At 45.1% G+C, this 24,743-nt stretch overlaps 1 protein-coding gene across 2 annotated transcripts; it reads left to right on the top strand.

The window, feature by feature from the left end:
- The first annotated feature begins 8,345 nt into the window (after positions 1-8,345).
- Positions 8,346-24,262, top strand: LOC146205462 (uncharacterized). Of its 2 annotated transcripts, none has more exons than XR_014703195.1 (2): positions 8,346-8,656; positions 23,871-24,262. XR_014703195.1 is itself a non-coding variant. In XM_084586920.1 (2 exons), the coding sequence occupies exons 1-2, from the start codon at positions 19,032-19,034 to the stop codon at positions 24,066-24,068; spliced, it is 309 nt and encodes a 102-aa protein (XP_084443046.1). In that variant the 5' UTR covers positions 18,995-19,031; the 3' UTR covers positions 24,069-24,262. The 2 variants fall into 2 exon arrangements, 1 of the variants encoding a protein (XP_084443046.1); XM_084586920.1 differs by lacking the exon at positions 8,346-8,656 and adding an exon at positions 18,995-19,142.
- Positions 24,263-24,743: the final 481 nt, after the last annotated feature.

Below are 24,743 nucleotides of genomic sequence, written 5' to 3'. Positions count from 1 at the left end.
GCGCAATAGGTTTCAGTGCCTGCAGCGCGAGTTTTGAACCCCACTTTTTGAGTTCAGTTTTTGTTCCGATATGGTATTTTATACGTGTGTGATGTCGTTCTTTTTTTAAATATAGGCATGTTTAATTCAGCACAGGAGCGGATTTTTGCGAGAATTAAAATCCGTCTATTTGAAACTTTGCGTAGCAGACGGTAGCATATTAGTTTCTGCGTGTACCCAGACGGAGCAGTTTCGTTAGCGGTGCTTTCGTCGCGTTAAGTCACGCTGTTTTCTGTCATAGCGACAAAATGAATGAAGACGTTGGTAAGGAACCTGGACCTGCTCATGATCAGCCCCCAGAAGAAGGCGCCCAAGGAGCCCCAGAAGAAGGCGCCCAAGGAGATTGGGTGGATAACGTCGAACACCTCGAACTTTTACGTGAGGTAACCAGGGTATATATTTTTTTTTTTTGCCTGGGTCAGGCAGTGCATCTCGCTGTTTTCAGTTTTACTGCAGACACTTTAGAACCAACGATTTTAGGAAATCGCTGCTGTAGGGGCAACCATTGTCCCCAACAAAATATGGCGTCGAAAGACTCCAGTAATCGACAAATGTCCTAAACAAAGCTGCATAAATAAACCTGAAAGAAGGAAGGAATATTACCTATCTGGCAAAATCGTTGTAAAAGCTTGAGTAGCTCTATACGATCGGACTACCAATCGCCCCTGATCGCTATCTTCTATTTGATTCCACAAGAAAACGATCCTGGACCGTAACTAAAAGCGATGGTCAATGCAGAATTTTGTCACTGCACGATCCGCTATCCGGTTGCATTAGGTCTATTTCCATGCCTTGGCTCAACCTGCCAGGTTATGCCAGGGTATGTTGGGGCCAGGTGTGGGATTCACGGGGCTACAATGGACTATAAGAATAGCTAACGGGACACGTATTCCATGGTGCATTTGTCCTAGCTAATAGCGAACAAAGCGGTAGCCCTGCTGTCGCCCGCTCTTGAACGTTATTCTATAAATCTGAGTTCGTCTGCAAACAAAATCGGTAACCTGCGCCGCGTGCCTGGTGTAGACAATACTGAAATATTTCCTTTTGTTTGGGCAGCCAGTAATTTTGCGCTAGGTACCTTTTAAGAAACACGCACGCACGTACAAACTTTTAAAGTTTGCATTGTGCGCTAGCAAGGCACTGGGGAAAAATCTACAATATCGCACGATTGGGGCACTACTTCGGTTAGTTCTTATTTTATATATGTAAATTCGGAAATAGTATGAAATAAGATACAAAGTGAATGTTCATTTTTGTTTTTAATGCTTGTTTTAGTACCGTCAAATTGTTGCTCGAAAAAGTTTTAAATGCCGTCATATTCCTGAAATGGCGCTACTATAGAGAGTTCGAAATTGTACTTTGCTCTTTAGAGCAGTAAATAATAATTATTGCATTTATCTCTTAAAACCAGACGCTGTCTGAACTAGTCCCACAGTATAGCTAATTGCATAATTGAAAATAATGCGCATAAATAAATAATAAATAAATAAATTGCATGATTGAAACATAATTTGAGCTCTAGACTCAAGAGCGGGCACTCTTCGAGCAGTTTTTATAGAACCGTTACTCAGCGATGCCTGCTCTGCCCCACCGCTGTGGTGCAGTGGTTAAGATGCCCGACCACTATGCCGGAGTACCCGGGTTCGATCCCGACCACCGGCGGCTGCCTTTCGATGGAGGCGAAACGAAGAGGCGTCCATTTGCTGTGCGATGTCAGTACACGTTAAAGATCCCCAGGTGGTCGAAATTACTCCGGAGCCCCCCACTATGGCACCCTTTTCGCTCTTTCCACTTTCACTCCCACCTTCCTCCCTCCGCTTACGACGCGGTTCAGGTGCAATAGAACACGTTTGGGTAGAACAAATGTGACAGATACAGCTCATTTCCTTTCCTGTGAACCAATTAGTAGTGATGTCTGTTTTGCTTGTAGAGCAGTTGGCCGGTGCGCTGGTTCTCCACCTCTTCGTCTCCGTGTTTGCCACTCACTCATGTACGTCGCTTTGGCCCACCAGATTTCCTTAGTGTTTTTATGTTTGGTAACTGTACCTACACCTGCTGAATCTCCTTTATCACACACATGGGAAACGCTATTCGCCCCGGTACATATCTCCTTAAATATGCAACATTGCCTAAGACAATGCCATACGACCTGTCTGGAAATGGCAGTCCCCTGCCTACCATTTGCCTTCATCGCCACCACTACCCATCTGGCGTGCCTCCTACCCAGACAACGCAGCAAGTGTTTAAGTGCACATATATATGCATCGCTCTCTACTTCCAAATATCGCGAAACAGAAATAAGTGCACTCAAATTTCGCGTTACCGATTATCGTAATCGTCTACTTTTTTTTTTTTTTTTTAGTGTACTGTTCAAATGTGTCCTTTATAGGGGTCGCACGCCACCTTTTCAGCCATCTCTGCGTCTGCATGACTGGAGCTCATCCAGAAAAAACAAAATAATGAAGGCTATTTTATAGATATTATTCGACCACTTCACCGATTCATGGTGGCATCTTTTGTGAAGTCAAGGCGGATAGGTGAGGAGAAATTCTAGGGGGCACTTTGGACGAATAAAGCGCGGTGAGGCGAAGGCCACTATTGTGCGGTGGTCCAAAGCCCTCCACCACGGCACCTCTTTCTCTCTCTTTTCACTCTCACCGTCCTCTTTTCCTAATTACTACTCGGTTAAGTAGTCCGCGGAACATTGTGACAGATACTGCGCCTTTCATATCCTGTAAACCAACTTGAAACACCGCTGATGACTGCTGCACTGCGTCTGCCTCTGTATGTTGTGTGGTGCGGCGTTCGAAGAAGCGACAAATAAAAGGCGCCGCACGGACACCTGGATCGGACGTCCGGCGGCGTCAGCTTCGTATATTCTTGAATCGGAATCTCGCGAAGAATTGTGACACTTCTCGCGGACGAACAGACGCACTGATGGACACTCATGAGCTTATAAAGGTTTTCGCCCTAATGTATCCAACGGTACGCTGCCGACTCCTGGCATGTCAAGACGATGGCGACGTCTTTTCCAAAAATCTGCTGTCGAACTTTCCCGATAATTCCGCTGGGTTCACTGTGGTTAACCAGAAAGCGCCCTTCGAGCAGGACAAAGGCATTGCTGCGACGGCTTTTCTCTGTCGATTAGAAGAACTGCGAGGGTGTGGCTACTAACGTCTTTTGATGTTGGAGCGTGGAGGCATGAACATGTGGCCCACTGTCCGTTGGGCGCAATTCGAATAGATTGCCCTAGCGTGGGATCAATGCCGCTGATGTAGAGCTCGGCGTTGTGATCTAGCAAAAATGTAACAATAAAAGACAGTAGTACTACATCGCAAGTTGTCAAGCGCCATGCATGAAAAAGACCAACGCGTGTTTCCGAGTAGGTAGTCCTAGCGTATCCCGCTTTCTCTTTTCCGCGGGAATGAATTCGGGCGCCCGAATGTGCCGCGATTACACCGTTCTCGGTAAAGCGCTGAAAGCTTCGAAAACTGCTTCTGGCTCGGAAGTTTCGGTTGCGGGCCCAGGACCCCAGCTGGGCGAAGGTCATGACCTTCGCCCAGCTTAATTTCGCTGCTCTTCCACGTTCAAACACTGGACAGCGCTGCCTCCCACTACTTACGACGTAGCACTGTGCATTTTTGGAGCTGCCATTATATCTTTCGTGGCAGCCGTGCACCTAGCATAATTTAATTTATTTGTTAATGTTTATATAATTTGTGCCCGCACCAACGCCTTGATATTGTGCGAGATGAGTTTTGTTGAGAGTGTGGAGATTACAAAAACGGTTCACTAGAGTGGGCTAACTCTCGGGTGAAATTTTAAGTGTCGCACGTGGGCTCCCAAAAACATTCGTGTGGGTGTACGTTTGAGGGACCGGTGTGAATTCGCCGCTCGTTTGGTGTGGTCTCGAACGATGACATCAACGGTAGCCCTCGAAGTTATAGCGTGTGCTGGTGTCCATGTAGATATGGTACCTTATGCTATACTTATGCTCCTTCGGTAGGAAAAAGCTCGCCGTCGGTAGCCGCTCGCTCATCAACAGCGCGACGCAAAGCTCTCTCGTGGGCAGCGCAAAAAGCGCGAAGCTAGCGCGGTATTGATTGGGGCCCTCGCCGAGCGAAAGGTTTTGCGTAGGAATTATAAGAACGCACTGAAGCCAGTTCTTATGACACAAAGTGCCAAAGAAATACTGCAGTCCACAAAAGAGGGAAAAGTATAGCTTGCAATGAATATATATAGAGAAGCATGTGTGGGCAATTAATAGGGGCAGCTAGGGTTCTGTACCTGCATGCTGCTCCCACCTGCGCTTTTTTATCGTCGTTTTAATATGTTTGTTGTGCACACGTTTACTGCTTCTTTTGCAAGATCGCAGTGATGACGGAGGCGCTGCCAAGCCTGCCCCTGGTAATGCGGACCCGCATGGCAGAGAGACGTATCCGTAAACGTAAGATCATCGCTGAGATCGCCGCCATCGAAGTCGGCATGGAACGAATTCAGATAAGGCGACAACGAATCAGGGAGATGATGGAGCGGTTGGGGGACGACGACGAATCTGCCAATTAGACTTTGTGCACTGACCGCGCTGCTCAAGTGAGCAACAGTGTAGGGATACTGGTAACACGTTGCGCTAAGCGTTGTCGGCGCCATATGCACAGTGTCCATGTTTTGTGCATCTCTTGGCAGCGCAGTGTTCATATGGATCCATGTCAACTATAGGTCACCCCATTCTTGAGTTGTTGTTCAATAAACGTTGGTTTCATCGCAACATGCGATCTCAAACACGTGCGTGGCTCATTCATTCATTCATTCATTCATTCATTCATTCATTCATTCATTCATTCATTCATTCATTCATTCAATCAATGGTCGCGTAATAATTGCGCTGACCGTGATGGTGTACGTTGTTGTGGGGGGTTGTAACCGCTTAATTCAGAGCAACATGCAGAAACAAGACCAGACAGGCCGACTGCTGGTTCTTCGGGATTGCAAAAATACCCTGCATGAGTGCGAAGAGGCAAATGAGCTCTGTGAGTGACACCGGTGGCTCCCACGGACCAAGAGACGCGAGATCGACGCGCCAGTTCAGGCAAGTAGCAATAGTCCCCAGAACTATAAATCATGAATGCTGGTAATGTCGACGGGTGGCTACACATACATTCCTCAAGAATATGTCGGCAACTTGCACGCCCGTAAAGGCATCGCGCGAGTAGCCCCGTGTTTGCTTGGTAGAACGTCGAAAATGACAGGGCATTCGACTACAACATGGCGGATTACCCAGCATGTATCGCTTCGTGCAAACTAGTTACCAGAAACGATGACGTAAGCCCAAAACAGGAATTTTTAGCGACAGGAAATTTGCAGCTGCTTACTGCCTAGAACAACTTAACCATAAAAAAAGAAAAACTAAAGGCTTCACAAGGAAAAGCTAGAGCAAAAGACGCGACAGAAACCTATACCTTCCCCACACACACTGACACAAGACGAGGTCAGCTTTAAAGTTTATCGTCGTTTACTAAACCCCCCCCCCCCTCCCCTCCCCCCTGGGAGACAATAAAACGAAAAATGCATCTATGCACATATGCAGATATATTACGTGATATACGATGTGTTAACGCCTTGATTTTTAAGGGGCGTAAATGGCGTTTCGGGGATTTGGAATTATATATGTAATCGCAAAAACATCCTTTGAAAATGTAAGTGCTCGACAAGTTATTTAATGCCAGCCAGCTACGTGTTGAGAGAGTTTCAAGCGGGGGTTGAGCGAACACTTTCTGAAATCGGCAGCCGCTTAAAAAGCAAGGTGCCCGTGGACTGTGCGTCGTCAGTTCGCGTTAAAGAATCCCATATGGTTGAAATTTCCGGAGCCCTACACTACGACATCTCTCATAGTCGAAGTTGGGTGCCTCGATGCCTTTGTAGCTTTGGGACGTTAAACCTTATGCACCAAGCAAACTTTCTAAAATCCCGAGAAACATAGTGGTTCAAACAGGTGCAAATTCTTTTCAAGGGCACACTATCAGCAGTGAAGAATATGTCAGCTGTATTGAAGGTATGTGATGATTAGCCAGCCAATGCCGTAATACCCACTAAATCATTTTTATAATTACCAGTCTGTGGTGGGTAGTGCCAACGGTGAGTTCATACAGGTAAGGACAAGACGATGCCATATCAATTTCTGAAACAAAGAAAAATAGCGCCATGAAGTCCGGTGGCCTTTTCTGCATAAAACTGTGACAGCACATGAAGCACATATATATATATAATGCAAACGCAACGTCTGCTCGTGATATATGTTTCAAACACCACGGCGGCAAATTCGAACGGCCCCCTCTGTAGTAGCACCTTCCTTTGCGTCGTCGCTCTCAAAAGTAAGGGGCACCCACTGAGTGACTGGCACGGGCAGAAACATATTATTTTCTATTACTTTTGGGTAGCCTCACCATAATTTATATCCTTTTCCTTGCACCAAGTGATGATAGGCTTGAACAAAGTCGGTTGAATAAAAAACACCAATTGCGTTTCTTTCTTTTTTTAAAGTGCCAGCCAGCAATGTTTTTGTTCAAATTATGTCATTCCATAGCTCTTCAGGGTTACTGCTGCATATACTTCCTTGTAATTTATTTATTGATGTGGTTTATTGCACCACTTTAGTGGTGCTGCCCAGCTTGCTGTTCGTCAGGTAAAGCGCGAAGTAACAGGAGCAGTCCGCGACGCGTGTGCTACTTCGGTCGCTACGCTGCTTAGCGCCCCAACCGTTTGTGCTGCGTGTGCCGCGAAATTATTACGCTACGCGTGCCCGGATTAGTATATGCCATAATTTTTCATGTTTTTAAATGTGGGTAGTGGTGGCGCGCTGTCATGTCTCGAGCAGTGACGGGACACTCGAACGCGAGCGATGCAAACGTGTATACTTTTCGTACTTCGTAAACTGTGTACTTATACATAGCCCTGCTTTGGCCTTTCCTGTTCTTTTCCTGTACTTCTAGCTATCTTCTCCCTGCACGCTCCTTTTATTTCTCCCAGCCGCAGCCCAGGTGCTTAATAGATTTAAGTCGCCATAACCGGCATCTTCTCCCTCCTTTTTATGTGAATTTTAACAAGAGACCGGGACTATAGTAAGCATATTGTCATGTATATGCTTACTTTTATGTAGGTGCTCGTGGTTTTCTGCACTGCTTGTATTCTGTTCCCTTGTACGAGCATAAGTGTCCTTAGTTTTTCATTTTTCATTGGCAGCTTTTTAAAGCGAAAACTTTAGTGGCCTTGTCGAGCCAAGGTCATAGAAGCCGGGAATTTGACCTCATGTGTGGCGCGAGGAGCCCTGGCGCCAAACTTCTTCGCAAGTGCGTCGCGCGGAGCCGGTGGACTTCTTCTTCTTCTTCATACACCTCCTAAACCTTATTCGTATCGGTACATGCCCCTAGAAATATAAAACATGCGTTACCTAGCTGACACAATGCTACACAGACGTCCAGTCGCCTACCTACCCTTTCCCTCCACTGCTGCTCATCTGGCTCGCCTACTGGGAATTCCCTCTTTCAGAAGGCCCTCGACACCTTCGTGTCGTCTAGACCCGGTTATGGTGTCCTTGATGTTCGCAGAAAGCCACGATAGTCGCGCGCAGAAACCATGCAGTGCTTCGGCTGCGTTTCCTTGACGTTCGAAGATTGCCATGGATGAGTTAAATTACAGCAAACCATTTCTGACCATGCTTAATCGAGCTTTGGCTCTGTAAACTCGGTTATCTATACGGTTCTCACTTGGCTTAGCAGCACAGCATAACCCAGCAGCATGAAAAAGTTAGCTTCCGCTTGCATATAACCGCGGCTTGGCCGGGCTAAGCCACAGCCGCGTCGTTGCAAACTTGTTTACTTTTCGTGTGAACAGTAAACAGTGAGTGTTCGCCGATCTCCCTTTGAATTACCTAAAGGTGCTTGTATGGCGATTGGTGTTGGGGGAATCCGGCGTCCGCTGCCGCTTCCCCGAACCTCTTGGCGCGAAATCACTGGGCCGCTTCGGAGCCATGCCTCACTCTACTGCAACGAGGGCTTAGGAGCGGCGGTGCAGCTGCCACCGCCGACGCGCACATGCTCGTTGTACCGCTATTGTGTGACGTACTTACATGTATACATGCCATGGTACAGCATATAGCGTATTCCGCGGGACGAATTGGATTCCGTAGGCTCTCCAAAACGTCGATCACCACTGGACGTTGCGTTTGCACCTGCTGTGCGCCTCATGCGCTCAAGTTTCGGTTCTGCACGAAAAAAAAAAAAAAAAGCACCCGATTTTTTGGCCTTGCATTGTTTAGAGAAGGACTTTTTCTTCGTTTTAATATGGGACTCGTCTTTGTGTAACATGTCCCTTGAACACAAATTTGCATTGGCGCTGTTGAGACTTGAGAGCGCACTGACTGGCTCACTTGTGTGCAAAATCAGTAGCACATGCTGCGGAGGAGACACGGGCATGTTTTTCGCTGGAAGAGAAAAGAGAGGTTGAGACAACTTCTGTTAGTACGTTCAACGTCACTTTGCTTTATCCATTGTAAGGTTGGCTATCAGAGAGTATGGTAATAAGCCAGTGTAGCTGTATAAAGTAACATTCCTGCTTTTCGGTGAGTGTTCAAGTTTATGTACTTGTGCTGTGGTACAGGTTCAACAGTGTGCCCATTGTGTGGGCAAGTTCTTTTCTTCTCTCCCAGCTTGACCTTTTGTGTACTGCAGCAGCTCAGGTCATCATTGGCTTGGCCATTGGAGAAATGTTACTGTAGTTGTGTCTAGGATGACCGCCTTTCAGTGCTTCTGTTGTGTGCTGAGTAGTCCAGTCCCAGACTACTACTTCTTTATTATTAGGGCATTCATTTTTCAAGCTACTTCTCCGAGTTTGCATTCGATGGTATTTTGCCTTTGTCCTTGCTGTAACCCTTTTTGCTGGCTTTGTTTAATTCATCTGCATTTCCTCATTTGTGCTTCTTGATGTGAGGATTGCAGAGCCTATTTTCTTCTGTTTCGTTTTCTGTGTTTTTGCTTAGCTATGTTAATTAACACACATTGTATGTTCACTAGCTATATTAGCCTAATGTTATCTTGGCCATTCTGTTTGGCAGTGCTGTGTTAGGAACACTAATTACTGAGCTACCCTGTGGCACATGTGAGAGTTAAATTGCAAACTTTAAGCTTCTTACTTAACACGGTAATACATGTCCTGCTTGTGGCTGTGGGCTTTTAAGCATTTATCAATGTGCTCCAGCTTTCAGTATTGCCTGTTTAGGAAGTGATAGCCTATTAAACTCCTCACCATGGCTGATATTAGGAACCCAAGCAGACCAGTACTGAGTCAATGACGTAATGCATTTCAAGCCCGTGTTTTCTTTTTTTTTTATTTGATGCTTGTCAGCATTCAAGTGTTGTGGCATGCAGGACTGATTTTTTTTTTCTGAAGATGGGGGCGGGGGAGGGGGGGCATTGCACAAAAGGATCAACTGGTAAATTTACTTCTGTGTGTTGCTGGATGCCAGGAAGGTGATGAAACGCTTTGAGTTCAAAACAGTCCTTGCCTTTTTGTGTCAGCTTAGCTGCTCATGGTCACCACCTTCTGTGAGGTCTTCCGCTTAGTAGTGTCTGCTTTCCCACATAGCTGCTGGCTGTTGTCTCTCTATTCTCACTTGTCCAAGCTTCACAGCAGGCCAGGACTGGCTGAGATGAACTTTGTGATTTGGAGCTGTTATGTGTGCATTGCCACATCTGTTTGCATTTCAGTACTTCACACGTTTCAACATTTGAGCAGTTCCTTTTGAAGCAAGGACCCATGTGCAGCATTAATTGGTTTGTTTTCTTGCAGTTTCATTTTGCTTAAACCAGCCAAATAAAGACATTTACCACAGAAGCATTTGAAATGGTGCATGCATGATTGAGCATGTACAACTATGTGGCTGTTCATGTACTACGCTGTGTTGGAATTAAATTTGGGGGCAACGGCTGCCATGCATATCAGCCAACATTTGTTACTGCAAACAGCTCCTGAGACAATATTACCACCTTAACAATGAGCTAGCTAACATCAGGGTCTTTTGGTACTTTTCTTCATGTCATGAAACTTGTGCAGGATACTATGGGAGAAGTTCATATATGGCCTAGAATTTCAAGGTAGTGGAGACTTGTTGATTGCAGGGACAGGCTTCTATATAGGGACAACAGCCTAATTTGGTGAGACGTCATTGGTATTTGCCACGTGTGTGCCCAGCGCATTGTCAGTAATTGGTAATAGTATACACGTGCAAAGTTAAGATATGTACATGCAAGTAAGGGCATGACTATTTGGGCAGTGGGTTACTGCTTTAGACTTAAGAGTGTAGGCACATAAATTTAAGTTGTTTTTTTTTTCCCTTGCATACAATGTATTTCGAGTCTGTAAACATGGCTTGTGGCATTTTATGCACCATTATGCCGTGGATAAATTGTTATGTTATAACTTCTAACATATTGTTACTGGGTAACTGCAGCAATTCCAGGTTCCCTCTTATGACCACAACAGCCTCTGCTTGTTCCACATGTCTGCTATGCTGTCGGCATCCTAATCCTGTGCTCACCATGCTAGTCGCATGAGTGAATATGGTGTGGTTTGGGAGGACTGTTTTGAAGCCCTTGCATTATGCTGATAATGATTTGTTAGGCATTTTTGTTTTATGCTGATGAGAGCTTACAGTACCTTCTTCAGACTGAGTTGTGTTGGTACTGCAGTATGTTGAAACCAAGAACTCATGCTGAGGTTGACAATTAAGGGCATGGGTGCTTTTCAGATGCCCTGTGTAGTCGTGATACCAGACAGGCCTGAAAGAGTGTTCTTTTAGTGGGAAATTGGGACACTGTTCAGCCAAAAAGTGTTCTGTTCCTTTATTAGTGCTATAATGAAGGTAACTAGTAGTACCATAACCTCCACGTATAAAAGAGGGTATGATAGTACAATGGCTCCTTTCATTGTGGCAAGCTATATGTCCCTGTATGCAGGTATGGAAATTCTACTCCAATTGTGCCATTCTGCTCCAAACTGCTTTCCCTGGTCCACCCTGCTCCAAAATGCAATATTGCTCCAAAACTGCTTCAAACTGGCTGTTTAGATGTTCTGCCATCAAATTTAGCAGAACACGGGGACAATGTCATTGCACCAGTGGCAAAGATACAATGCATCTTGCTCTGAGCTTACTACAAATGGAAGTTTTGTAAAGTAAGGAAGCATGGAGCATAATAAATATTTGTTTGCAAATAAATTTAGTATGAGCCACTGGCGATTGGAGATAATTAAGAAACAAAAATGCGCGGTGCATGTGACGTAGCACCTCCTCTCAGCCTTTTGAATCGCCAGTGGAGAGAAGCGAGATCAGCAAGCAAAACAGGTAGCGGATGAGCTGTTGGAAAGGAAACTTGTCCGACTGGAAAAACTGCATGAGTTATTCTAATGGTTCTGCTGTGAGAACAAGCAGGTACTTCACTATCGAGCCTCTTTGTCAGTGACAAGCTTGCCAGGAGTATGGCAGACACAACCATACTTGAAGCGTTATGGGTTGGTACGCCAAAGCTCTCAGTCACTAGGAAGCTTTTCAAAAGTGTTGGAAAGGCATACAGGGTCTATCACCAAAAAAATTAAACATGAGCCCAAGCATTTTAGAGTGCAGCTCTCTGGCGCCCGTTTCTGCTTTTCGCGGCGTCCGCGTCGGCCTCGTAACCAGCTCTGTCTCTTTCAGCCCCCCTCTTCCTCTGTGGCGGCGACCGCGCGTGTTATCGGATTGCTGCACGCGCTCCTTGACACCCCCCTTGGTCGCTGCGTATACCCCCCCTCCTGCGAGGGAACCTGCGCTGGAGTTCTTCGCGTACCGCCAGCGCCGCCTAGTGGCCGTCGCGCCACTACTTTGGTAGGACGGCTAAGATTGCCGCGGTTGGAGGCGCTGAAGAGCGTCTAATTTATCCCGAAACCAAAGGCATGCTGCTGCGTTTGGAAGCGCTCGGTTACGATTAAAATTAAGATTGCTCTGTACTGTATTTCACCGTACAGGCGTACACACAGCGGCGGTAGAACTCAGCTCGATTCAGGAGACTGGATGAGTAAGGGGGATTGTTGAGCTTCTCGTTTGAGCGCTGTTCATTGCACTTCATAACGTGGCTGTACCCCTGCGGACAAAAGTAAACGGAGCGCGCTTTTTTCTTCTATTATTTTTCATGCGTTGCATAATTGAAATTGGCAGTCGTGGTATGTGCGATCCGGTATTAGACGCCAGTGCCTTTCCACTAGGACAAATATTGTTTTATTATCTCCAGTGTAGAAGGCGTGATTTTAATTTGAACGGAAAAGCGTGTTTGAGTTACTTATGTCCGCACCTGTACATATAAAGTTCTGTTTATTCGCATTTATCAATTGCGCAACCTGATGAGAACGTTTTGTGAAGGGCGCCTTTTAGAAATGGGCGTAGTGGGCTATTGCAAGATGGACGACAACTTAAAGTCAACAAAGGGCGAACGTAAGCATCCCGATATGCATATTGCGATCATCTAGATGGCAAACCGAGAGAGTTTGCAGCCTATCCGAATACGCAGTATTTTGTCGGAATTGCAGAGTCCCGTAATGCCTTAACCGGCATGCTTTCAGACTTCTTCCTGCATTAAACTATCGCAACTCACCTAGTGACCGTTCAACAATTTTGTGAGCTGTGATTGAAAAAAGCTCCACAATTAGAGAATTAATTCATTCGTTGTTTGCTTTGAATAAAAAAAGTATTGCTTCAGAAAAAGCGCTTGACTGAAGTACAGCCGAAATTGTTCACGCAATATTTGTTTTAGGGCACCTACGAAATAATAGGAGATATCGTTCCTATTCAATCGAGAACACTTGTATATATGTAAATATCGCGGTGTACGATCTAGCTGCCTCACCATGAATGATTGTTGTAAGGCACGCATGCCGATAACTGACCATTGTTCGAGTACATTTGGGCACGAAATATAGATACCCGATCTTCAGTCGCAGTCGGCGTACGAGGCGGGTTGAAAGGGGAAGGGGGGGGGGGGAACGTCAGTGTATAACCGCACATATCGCACCGTTAGATGGTGCCTGCTACAATTTTCATTCTGTACAATGAACAAAGCATAGCAACTTTTTGTTGTGTAAAGGTCGTACAGATTTTTTTTCTTTTTTGCAGTAACCATCACGGATATAACCCAATTCTTCAATCTCTTAAGATAGAGAGCGCGGGTTTAGACTAAAGAGATTTAAAGTATGATAACTCCCCCCCCCCCCCCCCCCCCCCCGCTCTCACATTGTAGGGCACCTATAATTTCCGCCTAACGTTTATGAACAGAAGAATTGCAGCCACTTAACCTTTTACAGTGCTAGCAGTGCGAGCCTTAATGCATGTTTTGCAGCGGATCTCGGTGTTATTCGCTTCAAAGAATAAACAAAAGACAAATAAACCCATCAGTTGCTTGTTGTTTGTTTACGTAAATAGGAAAATGCCGAAACGTGTTTTTCTACAGATGCGTTCAACGGCATCGCCCTAACAACGGTGCATTATATTTCGCGACACACGAGGCACCAATTTAATCGACAAATTTTCTCATCACAAAGCTAGATGAATTATCAGTGTTCCTCAAATGGTCAGTAGATGAGTTTTGCATGCATTCAATGCTCTTAACGAGCGCATTATTGCCAAATATACTACTGAATGCTATTATAACAGTGAGGTCGTTTCATTTCGCTGCATATATTAACCCTCCACTACCGATACTTCATAGCAGGAGAATATTATATGCCAGAAAGTGTGCCCGTAATTCACCGTGCAGAGATGCTGTACTTTGCAAGCGCCCAATAGCAAGAAAAAAAAAAAAAGACAACTTATAACCGTTTCAAACCTACGCGTAGAGACTTTATAGCTTCCATAATAATGCAGCAGCGGCACGGCTCGTAGCCAAGTTGGCATGCAGCTGAGAAGGTCAGGTGGTGCCTACAAGCAGTTAAAAAGGGAACTCCAAATTCTTCACAACATTAAATCTATGATAAAAGCATTACGCACGAAATCGAAACCTCCAAATCCGCCGGTGGACGCAGCCGCGGTACGACGAGCGCTGGGTGTCTGAATTAGAGCACGCCCCCTGGGCAGCGCAGGTTCCCTAGTTGCCGAAGCGCCTACTCACTATCAGCAGATCACGGTGCGTGCATCCCAAGTGGAAACGCAGAGCCAAGTTGTCTTCATTTGCTAGTGGCGTTAGCGGCATCAGTCAGTCGATGCTATCTCTTCACCGCACAACTTTCCTACAGGTCCACGCGCTGCCTCCCATAACCTCCTGATAACTTAATCGCTCTCTTCATTTCTTCGACCACAAAGCTTCCTTCATGACAGTCAAGGACTGTTAGTGGAGTGTTTCTTGAAGGAATATGTGTGAAAGTTGTCTGTAATTGCACATACATGTTTTGATCGAAATCTTTGCCTCAATCTATCGAAAAGGTGAAACAGCTGATGAGCTGCGCTCGAATTTAGCATTAGGAAGTAACCTAATCATCGGCAAATTTTTTCAAGCAAAGAATGATGAACTGTTGGCAGGAGACAGTCAAGTAAAAAAGCTGTAGGATGGAAAGGCTACCCTTCAACGCCACCTATCTATATCCGAAAGCTGCTCCAAAATGCTCGAGCCTGCTTCCACCCCTGTCTAAGACCTACATCATGATTACAAATGGACAAGACGATTGATGTCATGCTGCAATCGTCTGCGATCCCACAGTAGTCGTAAAGCACGGGAGTGGCACTGGCGCCAAACTTGTCAAGACGTGTTATTGTGGCCTGAAGGCGCTTTTTTGGCAGACGAAATATCCATCTGCTCAGGAATTTATCAGCCCAGGGATAGGATAAAAAAGAATCCTGCAATACCCCATATCTGAGGGCTTTCCGGTGTATTATAAATAAATAAAATAAAATAGATATATACACAAGATGGGGAGCGGAACGTCATGCCCAATAATCTGAACTCCAAATTAGTATCTCTGCATAAGCACATCGAAGTAATAGACTTGACATTTGAATCTATCAACTCAGAATAGGTAAACGCATTAGGTCAGACTAGATGTTGAAGCGCACCAGCAAGTGCTATGTTTGCTGCTAGTTTTTTTCTAAATTTTTGCAAAGGTTGGCCTGTGTTATATATCTTTACATGCTTTGGCCGTTTGTCTTGTCAGAGGTGAGTGCGAAGTTGGAAAGGCATTGAACTTGCATAAAAAGGAATCAGATTGGAGATTTTGTATTTCAGAAAACGAAAACTGCAATTATCAAAGCTGTTTGACCTTAGAAACGTGCTCTAAATCATAATTCAAATGCTTCAAAACTCTCGTTTTGTTGCTGCAAAGCTGCTCCAAAATGCTCAAGCCTCCTTCCACCCCTGTGTAGAACCTTAAATGGAGGTTCATGACCTGAAGAAAATTACTAAGTACTGTGCTAAAACAAAATTATGGCCTAACATTACCTGGTGATCCTATGCCGTAATTTTTTTTTCCGCTTTTTGTTTCGTGTCGTGAAGTGAAAAAAACGTCTAGGTGCAGTCTACAGAGTAGCATGTTTAGATGTGCCCCCTGCAGTCACCACACTGTCAGTTTTTGCTCCTTGCTTTTGTGACTACAAAACTGTGATTGAAAAAGTAGCTGATGCAAATGGCTTCACCAGTCATGCTGGATATGAACTTCAATTTGATACCACATTGCACATGGGCATTGGAATGTATATAGTAGTGCTGTTCAGGGAGGTATCCAGCCTCTGGTGTACCATAGTGCTGTGCTGTAAATACATGTTAAACCTTAGCTTGCTTGTCTTTACTCGAAATGCAGTCTTTGTATATACGTCTAGGTAAGCAGATTTGAATGGTGTGTCATGTTTTACTCACTTGTGACATGGTTGGCTACGTCACCCATTGTTTCCTTTTTTTTTTTTTAATCCTGAGAGGGCCCTTGAAACCATCTTTAAAGCTCTGTTCTCTTTCAATCATTTGTCTGCTTGCAACAGACCAGAAGGATTGCAACTCATTCATGGAAACTCATTCATTGCATGGGCTGCCTCTGACTTGTCATTTGCATGCACTAAAATGCAAATTACTTTAATAAACCAGACTATGCAGTCGTTCATATTTCTATATTTGCTGCTTTACGGGTAGCTGACCAATTTGTTATGTAGAGAGTTTTGTATATTATACTAACTGTTGCAGAACATAATGGAAACGGAATTTTTCTACACTAACTGTTTGGGCTCAAATTACACTCAAAGGTGACACTTAATGATAATCTAAGCTCTATATTGTGTTTAGATTGGTACTTATTTGATGCAGAGCATTAATCATTCAGTCCTTTCTGGTGCAACAGCAAATAAAAAAAAATACTTCTGCAGTGTACTGTTAGTGCCATCCTGTGTCCTTTGGAAGAATCAGTTCTCTGTCATTCCAGCCTCTACATTAAAGCCTCCATTCCTCCAATTGGTGTAAGGTGACTCTTGAGAGTTCCTTGGACTGCCAGAAGATCAAATAAGTCGATATTGTCGACCATAAACCCTGACTGCTCATTGGAGGGTCAAATTCTAAAGTTAAAGCTCAGCTACTTTGGTCATCTGATGAGAAGAGAGGAGTCGCTGGAGAAAGATTTGATGTTGGGAAAGGTTGAGGGTCACCGGAGAAGGGGTAGGCAGCGAACGCGATGGTTAGATGGCATCCTCGAGGCACTGCAGATGGAGTTATGTCATGTTAGGAAGATAGTGAGAGACCGGAAAGCGTGGCGTGACATGGTCCATAGGATCACGAAGAGTCGGACACGACTGAACAACTGAACTGCACTGAACTGAGCACTACTGGTACCACTGTTATGAAAGCTCACTCTTTGGTTCACCATTGCATCAGACGAGGATTTAATGATTATCCTTACCACATGGGGAAGTATCTCACCTAAAGATGTGTAAAAACTTCATCGCAAATAAAATAGCCCAAAGGCGAAAAGAAGGGGGGACAGGAAGGGACTGCACTCTTTCCTGTCCCTTCTTTTCGCCTTAGGGGTATTTCATTTGCGCTGAAGTTTTTTCACATCGTTATGGACCAACTAGCCCAACAAAATGTTTTACTTCAGTTTTACATCTCACCTGAACATGGCTAAAATGAATAACTAATTAATTCCATCTCTGTGCAAAATTTTAGCCTGAACAAATGACTGGTTAGGCTGAGAGAATTTTTTATTGTGTTCTCTGGACTATGCAGCTGTCAATATAAGCAGTGGTTACACATCAGTATTATTTTCTAGACTCTGGGAGTAATTGATAAGGTGGTGTCTCTTAGTTTCTTTCAATAAGTTATACTGACAAGATGTGGGAAGGACAGAAGGCATCCCTTAGGAGAAGAGTTTCAGGACCCCTTGCATATTGCACAATTGATGTGTGACTCAAGCTCTCTGACTTACTTGCTACGCCTCTTCCACTTTCCTTTTTACTGCCCTCCTTTCATATGGTGAAGGTCCATTCTGAGTGAGAGTGTCCACACCTTCAGCATCCAAAGAACATGTTCGTTGTTCTGCTGAGCATCAGCTGGAAAGCCCTAGGTGCGACTATATTTGGTCATTTGGAGCATTTGGGGGAGTCGGTAACAGCTCGCTCGTAAATGAAACAGAGACTGTGAACACTCCTTGTGTTTTTGACTTGCATCTCTTGCATAATATGTCCATATCATTGTTCACTACCATGAGGGGTTACTTTTATTTTAAAATTCTTGGGCCCGTCTGTGAGGTATGCTCATGAAGTTTGCCAGGCATAGGTTGCACGGTACAGGCTGGAGCAAAAGTGATGTGATGCGCAGTGCACCTGGCTGCCAACATGACAGCCTACAAAGAAACGTGTCGGCTACCATGAAATATGACAGCTTCATCATTACTGTATCATGACCGTGTACCCAGGCTAGGTGTCTGATTTGCTCATGGAAGAGATTCCAGCTGAAAAATTACCATCGCAACTCCATGTCCAGCTGGAGTTAGCCGTAAGTGAAATTTTCTAGCAAGAAAAATACCTTTGAAGATATGTAGCTGGGAATTCCAGCACGTGCAGGGTAGGAAATGGTACCAATATACAGCTGGATAATCTTTGTTTTTAGTTGTGACTACCAATTTCGTGCACAAAATATTTGTAGCCCAAGGTAGAGTCTGGCCGAAAGGGATATATTTAAGCATCGAACAAGAGAATCGTCGCGATAGCGGTGGTAGATTCGCGGCTGATAATAAAGTGGCGAGTTTTATGTTTCATCGTTTCGCGAATCTCATTTGCTAATGGCAGCTGTGACCTCCGGTGACTTTTCGCTTGGGACCTATTCGAGAAATGTAAACAGTTAGCATAGTCGATTGGTCATGTCGATGCTGCCACACTGCAAGTAGGGATTGAGACGCCCTACTGTGAGTGCAAGAGCGCATCTGCGGACTCGAGCGTCCTGCTTTGGGAACAATTCGCGCATGCTCGAGGAGGGACTAGCTTCATACGTGTCGCTCGTGCGAGGTGCGTCCCGTTGCTCGCTTCGAAACAATATCACAAAAAAAAAAAAGAAAAAAAAAAAGCGTAATCTTTGAGCTAACTACATATAACCAGTTACACCGCGATTAGTGTGGACGAACACAGATTCTCGTGATCGGAGCGTTGCGCTGTCGCCTGCTGTGTCATGGCGCAATAAGTTTCAGTTCCTGCAGCGCGAGTTTTGAACCCCCCTTTTTGAGTTCAATTTTTGTTCCGATACGGTGTTTCATACGTGTGTGATGTCCTTTTTTTAAATATAGGCATGTTTAATGCAGCACAGGAACGAATCTTTGCCAGAATTAAAATCCGTGTATTTGAAATTTGGCGTAGCAGACGGTAGCATATTCGTTTCTGCGTGTACCCAGACGGAGCAGTTTCGTTAGCGGTGCTCTTATCGCGTACTAGTCACTCTGTTTTCTGTCATAGCGACAAAATGAATGATGAGGTTGGTAAGGAACGTGGACGTGCTCATGATCAACCCCCAGAAGAAGGCGCCCAAAGAGATTGGATGGACAACGTCGAACACCTTGAACTTTTACGTGAGGTAACCGGGGTATATTTTTTTTTCCTTGCCTGGTCAGGCTGTTTTCAGTTTTACTGCAGACACTTTAGCACCAATGATTTTAGAAAATCGCTGCTGTAGGGGCAACCTTAGATTGTCCCGAACAACATATGGCGTCGAAAGACTCCAGTCATCGACAAATGTCCTAAACAAAGCTGCATAGACCTGAAAGAAGGAAGGAATATTACCTATCTGGCATTAAAGCCAAAATCGTTATAAAAGCTTCAGCAACTCTATACGATCGGACTACAAATCGCCCCTGATCGCTATATTCGATTTGATTCCGCAGGAAAACGATCCTGGACCGTAACTAAATGCGATGGCAAGAGAGTGATCAATGCAGAATTTTGTCACTGCACGATCCGCTATCCGGTTGCCTTAGGTCTATTTCCATGCCTTGGCTCAACCTGCCAGGTTATGCCAGGGTATGTTGGGGCCAGGTGTGGGCTTCACGGGGCTGCAATAGACTATAAGAATAGCTAACGGGACACGTATTCCATGCTGCATTTGTCCTAGCTAATGGCGAACAAAGCGGTAGCCCTGCTGTCGCCCGCTCTTGAACGTTATTCTATAAATCTGAGTTCGTCTGCAAACAAAATCGGTAACTTCCGCCGCGTGCTTGGTGTAGACAATACTGAAATATTACCTTTTGTCTGGGCAGCCAGTAATTTTGCGCTAGGTACCTTTTCAGGAACACGCACGCACGTACAAACTTTTAAAGTATGCATTGTGCGCTAGCAAGGCACTGGGGAAAAATCTACAATATCGCACGATTGGGGCACTACTTTGGTTAGTTCTTATTTTATATATGTAAATTCGGAAATAGTATGAAATAAGGTACAAAGTGAATGTTCATTATTGTTTTTAATGCTTGTTTTAGTACGGTCAAATTGTTTCTCGAAAAAGTTTTAAATGCCGTCATATTCCCGAAATGGCGCTTATAGAGAGTTCGAAATTGTACTTTGCTCTTTAGAGCAGTAAATAATAATTATTGCATTTATAAGTTAGCAGCTGTAAAGTGCACAAGGATCAAATTATGCCATAATTATATCGACAAAGTTTTCTGACTGCCGTGTTATATATATATATATATATATATATATATATATATATATATATATATATATATATATATATATATATATATATATATATATATATATATATATATATATATATATATATATATTACGTTTGTTTGTTTTTAATGCTCGTTTTAGGACCGTGAAATTGTTGCTCGAAAATTTTTTCAATGCCATCATATTGCTGACATGGCACTACCAAAAAGTGCTTGAAAGTGTACTTGCTCTTTAAAGCAGTAAATAATAATTTTACATTTATAATTAAGGTAACAGCTGTAAAGTGCACAAGGATCAAATTATGCCATAATTATATTGGCAAAGTATTCTGACTGCACCTTAGCGTTCTGAAGTTTTTCAGTCAAGTCCGGGATGGTTGAGTGCCATATCTGAAACGCTTGTGACCAATTAACTCGAGTTGAGTCAGCTTAGTTCTGTCGGACGCTGAGGTGAATTAATGCATGATATTACACGATGAGATCTTGCAAGTTCTTAGGTGCCAGATCGCATAGAATATTTTTTTTTTTTTTACTGAAAGGTAGGTTAACTGATTACTCATGAGCAACACCACACAAACGAAGCGAAAACTCTGACCGACAAGAAACCCGACAAAAGTATTTTTTTTTATTCCTGGGCCGTCTTAAAACCAGACGCTGTCTGAACTAGTCCCACAGTATAGCTAATTGCATAATTGAAAATAATGCGCATAAATAAATAATAAATAAATAAATTGCATGATTGAAACATGATTTGAGCTCTAGACTCAAGAGCGGGCACTCTTCAAGGAGTTTTTATAGAACCGTTGCTCAGCGATGCCTGCTCTGCCCCACCGCTGTGGTGCAGTGGCTAAGATGTCCGACCACTATGCCGGAGTACCCGGGTTCGATCCCGACCACGGGCGGCTGCCTTTCGATGGAGGCGAAACGAAGAGGCGTCCATGTGCTGTGCGATGTCAGTGCACGCTAAAGATCCCCAGGTGGTCGAAATTACCCCGGAACCACCCACTTTGGCACCCCTTTCGCTGTTTCTACTTTCACTCCCACCTTCCTCCCTTCGCTTACGGCGCGGTTCAGGTGCCATAAAACAAGTTTGGGATGTTTGGGTAGCACAAATGTGACAGATACAGCTCTTTTCCTTTCCTGTGAACCAATTAGTAAGGATGTCTGTTTTGCTTGTAGAGCAGTTGGCCGGCATGCGCGGGCTCTCCACCGCTTCGTCTCCGTCTTTGCCGCTCACTCATGTACCTCGCTTTGGCCCATCAGATTTCCTTAGTGTTTTTATATTTGGCAACTGTACCTACACCTGCTGAATCTCCTTTATCACACACATGGGAAACGCTATTCGCCCCGGTACATATCTCCTTAAATATGCAACATTGCCTAAGACAATGCCATACGACCTGCCTGGAAATGGTAGTCGCCTGCCTACCATTTGCCTTCATCGCCACCACTACCCTCCTGGCGTGCCTCGTACCCAGACAACGCAGCAAGTGTTTAAGTGCACATATATATGCATCGCTCTCTACTTCCAAATATCGCGAAACAGAAATAAGTGCTCTCAAATTTCGCGTTAGCGATTATCGTAATCGTCTACCATTTTTTTTTTGTGCACTGTTCAAATCTGTCCTTTACAGGGGTTGCACGCCACCTTTTCACCATATCTGCGTCTGCATGACTGGAGCTCATCCAGAAAAAACAAAATAATGAAGGCTAATTTATAGATATTATTCGACCACTTCAGCGATTCATGGTGGCAACTTTTGTGAAGTCAAGGCGGATAGGTGAGGAAAAATTCTAGGCGGCACTTTGGACCAATAAAGCGCGGTGAGGCGAAGGCCACTATTGCGCGGTGGTCCAAAGCCCTCCACTACGGCACCTCTTTCTCTCTCTTTTCACTCTCACCTTCCTGTTTTCCTAATTACTACTCGGTTAAGGTGTCCGGGGAAAATTGTGACAGATACTGCGCCTTTCATATTCTGTAAACTAACTTGAAACACCGCTGATGACTGCTGCACTGCGTCTGCTTCTGTATGTTGTGTGGTGCGGCGTTCGAAGAAGCGACAAATGAAAGGCGCCGCACGGACACCTGGATCGGACGTCCGGCGGCGTCAGCTTCGTATATTCTTGAATCGGAATCTCGCGAAGAATTGTGACACTTCTCGTGGACGAACAGACGCACTGATGGACACTCATGAACTTATAAAGGCTTTCGCCCTAATGTATTCAACGGTACGCTGCCGACTCCTGACATGTCAAGACGATGGCGACGTCTTTTCCAAAAATCTGCTGTCGAACTTTCACGATAATTCCGCTGGGTTCACTGTGGTTAACCAGAAAGCGCCCTTCGAGCAGGACAAAGGCATTGCTGCGACGGCTTTTCTCTGTCGATTAGAAGAACTGCGAGGGTGTGGCTACTATATCGTCTTTTGATGTTGGAGCGTGGAGGCATAAACATGTGACCCACTGTCCGTTGGGCGCAATTCGAACAGATTGCCCTAGCGTGGGATTAAGACCGCTGATGTAAAGCTCGGCGTTGTGATCTAGCAAAAATGTAACAATAAAAGACAGTAGTACTACATCGCAAGTTGTCAAGCGCCATGCATGAAAAAGACCGACCCGTGTTTTCGAGTAGGTAGTCCTAGCGTATCCCGCTTTCTCTTTTCAACGGGAATGAATTCGTGCGCCCGAATGGGCCGCGATTACACCGTTCTCGGTAAAGCGCTGAAAGCTTCGAAGAGTACTTCTGGCTTGGAAGTTTCGGTTGCGGGCCCAGGACCCCACGGTGACCTTCGCCCAGCTTAATTTCGCTGCTCTTCCACGTTCAAACACTGGACAGTGCTGCCTCCCACTACTTACGCCGTAGCACTGTGCATTTTTGGAGCTGCCATTATATCTTTCGTGGCAGCCGTGCACCTAGCATAATTTAATTTGTTATTTGTTAATGTTTATATAATTTGTGCCCGCACCAAACGCCTTGATATTGTGCGAGATGAGTTTTGTTGAGAGTGTGGAGATTACGAAAACGGTTCACTAGAGTGGGCTAACTCTCGGGTGAAATTTTAAGTGTCGCACGTGGGCTCCCAAAAACATTCGTGTGGGTGTACGTTTGAGGGACCGGTGTGAATTCGCCGCTCGTTTGGTGTGGTCTCGAACGATGACATCAACGGTAGCCCTCGAACGATGACATCAGCGGTAGCCCTCGATGAGCGTGTGCTGGAGTCCATGTAGATATGGTACCTTATGCTATACTTGTGCTCCTCCGGTAGGAAAAAGCTCGCCGTCGGTAGCCGCTCGCTCATCAACAGCGCGACGCAAAGCTCTCTCGTGGGCAGTGCAAAAAGCGCGAAGCTAGCGCGGTATTGATTGGGGTCCTCGCCGAGCGAAAGGTTTTGCGTAGGAATTATAAGAACGCACTGAAGCCAGTTCTTATGACACAAAGTGCCAAAGAAATACTGCAGCACACAAAAGAGGAAAAACTATAGCTTGGAATGAATATATATAGAGAAGCATGTGTGGGCAATTAATAGGGGCAGCTAGGGTTCTGTAACTACATGCTGCTCCCACCTGCGATTTTCTTTATTTTTCGTCGTTTTAATGTTTGTTGTGCACACGTTTCCTTCTTCTTTCGCAAGATGGAGGAGTTGACGGAGAAGCTGCCAGGCCTGCCCCTGGTAATACTGACCCGCATGGCAAATGCACGTATCCGCCACCGCAAGGTCACCGCTGAGATCGCCGCCATCGAAGTCCACAAGGAAGTAATTCAGATAAAGCGACAACGAATCAGGGAGATGATGGAGCTGTTGGGGGACGACGACGAATCTGCCAATTAGACTTTGTGCACTCACCGCGCTGTGCAAGTGAGCAACAGTGTAGAGACACTGGTAACACGTTGCGCTAAGCGTTGTCGGCGCCTTATGCATAGTGTCCATGTTTTGTGCATCTCTTGGCAGCGCGGTGTTCATATGGATCGATGTCAACTATAGGTCACCCCATTCTTGAGTTGTTGTTCAATAAACGTTGGTTTCATCGCAACATGCGATCTCAAACACGTGCGTGGCTCATTCATTCATTCAATCAATGGTCGCTGCGCTGACCGTGATAGTGTACGTTGTTGTGATGGGTTGTAACCGCTTAATTCAGAGCAACGTGCAGAAACAGAAGACCAGACAGGCCGACTGCTGGTTCTTCGGGATTGCAAAAATACCCTGCATGAGTGCGAAAAGGGAAATGAGCTCTGTGAGTGACACCGGTGGCTCTCACGGACCAAGAGACGCGAGATCGACGCGCCAGTTCAGGCAAGTAGCAATAGTCCCCAGAACTATAAATCATGAATGCTGGTAATGTCGACGGGCGGCTACACATACATTCCTCAAGAATATGTCGGCAACTTGCACGCCCGTAAAGGCATCGCGCGAGTAGCCCCGTGTTTGCTTGGTAGAACGTCGAAAATGACAGGGCATTCGACTACAACATGGCGGATTACCCAGCATGTATCGCTTCGTGCA

The sequence above is a fragment of the Amblyomma maculatum genome, chromosome 1, assembly GCF_055883805.1.
Source record: "Amblyomma maculatum isolate TAMU_Amacu chromosome 1, ASM5588380v1, whole genome shotgun sequence".
NCBI classification, from domain to species: domain Eukaryota; kingdom Metazoa; phylum Arthropoda; class Arachnida; order Ixodida; family Ixodidae; genus Amblyomma; species Amblyomma maculatum.
This window is presented reverse-complemented; position numbering and strand designations above follow the sequence as displayed.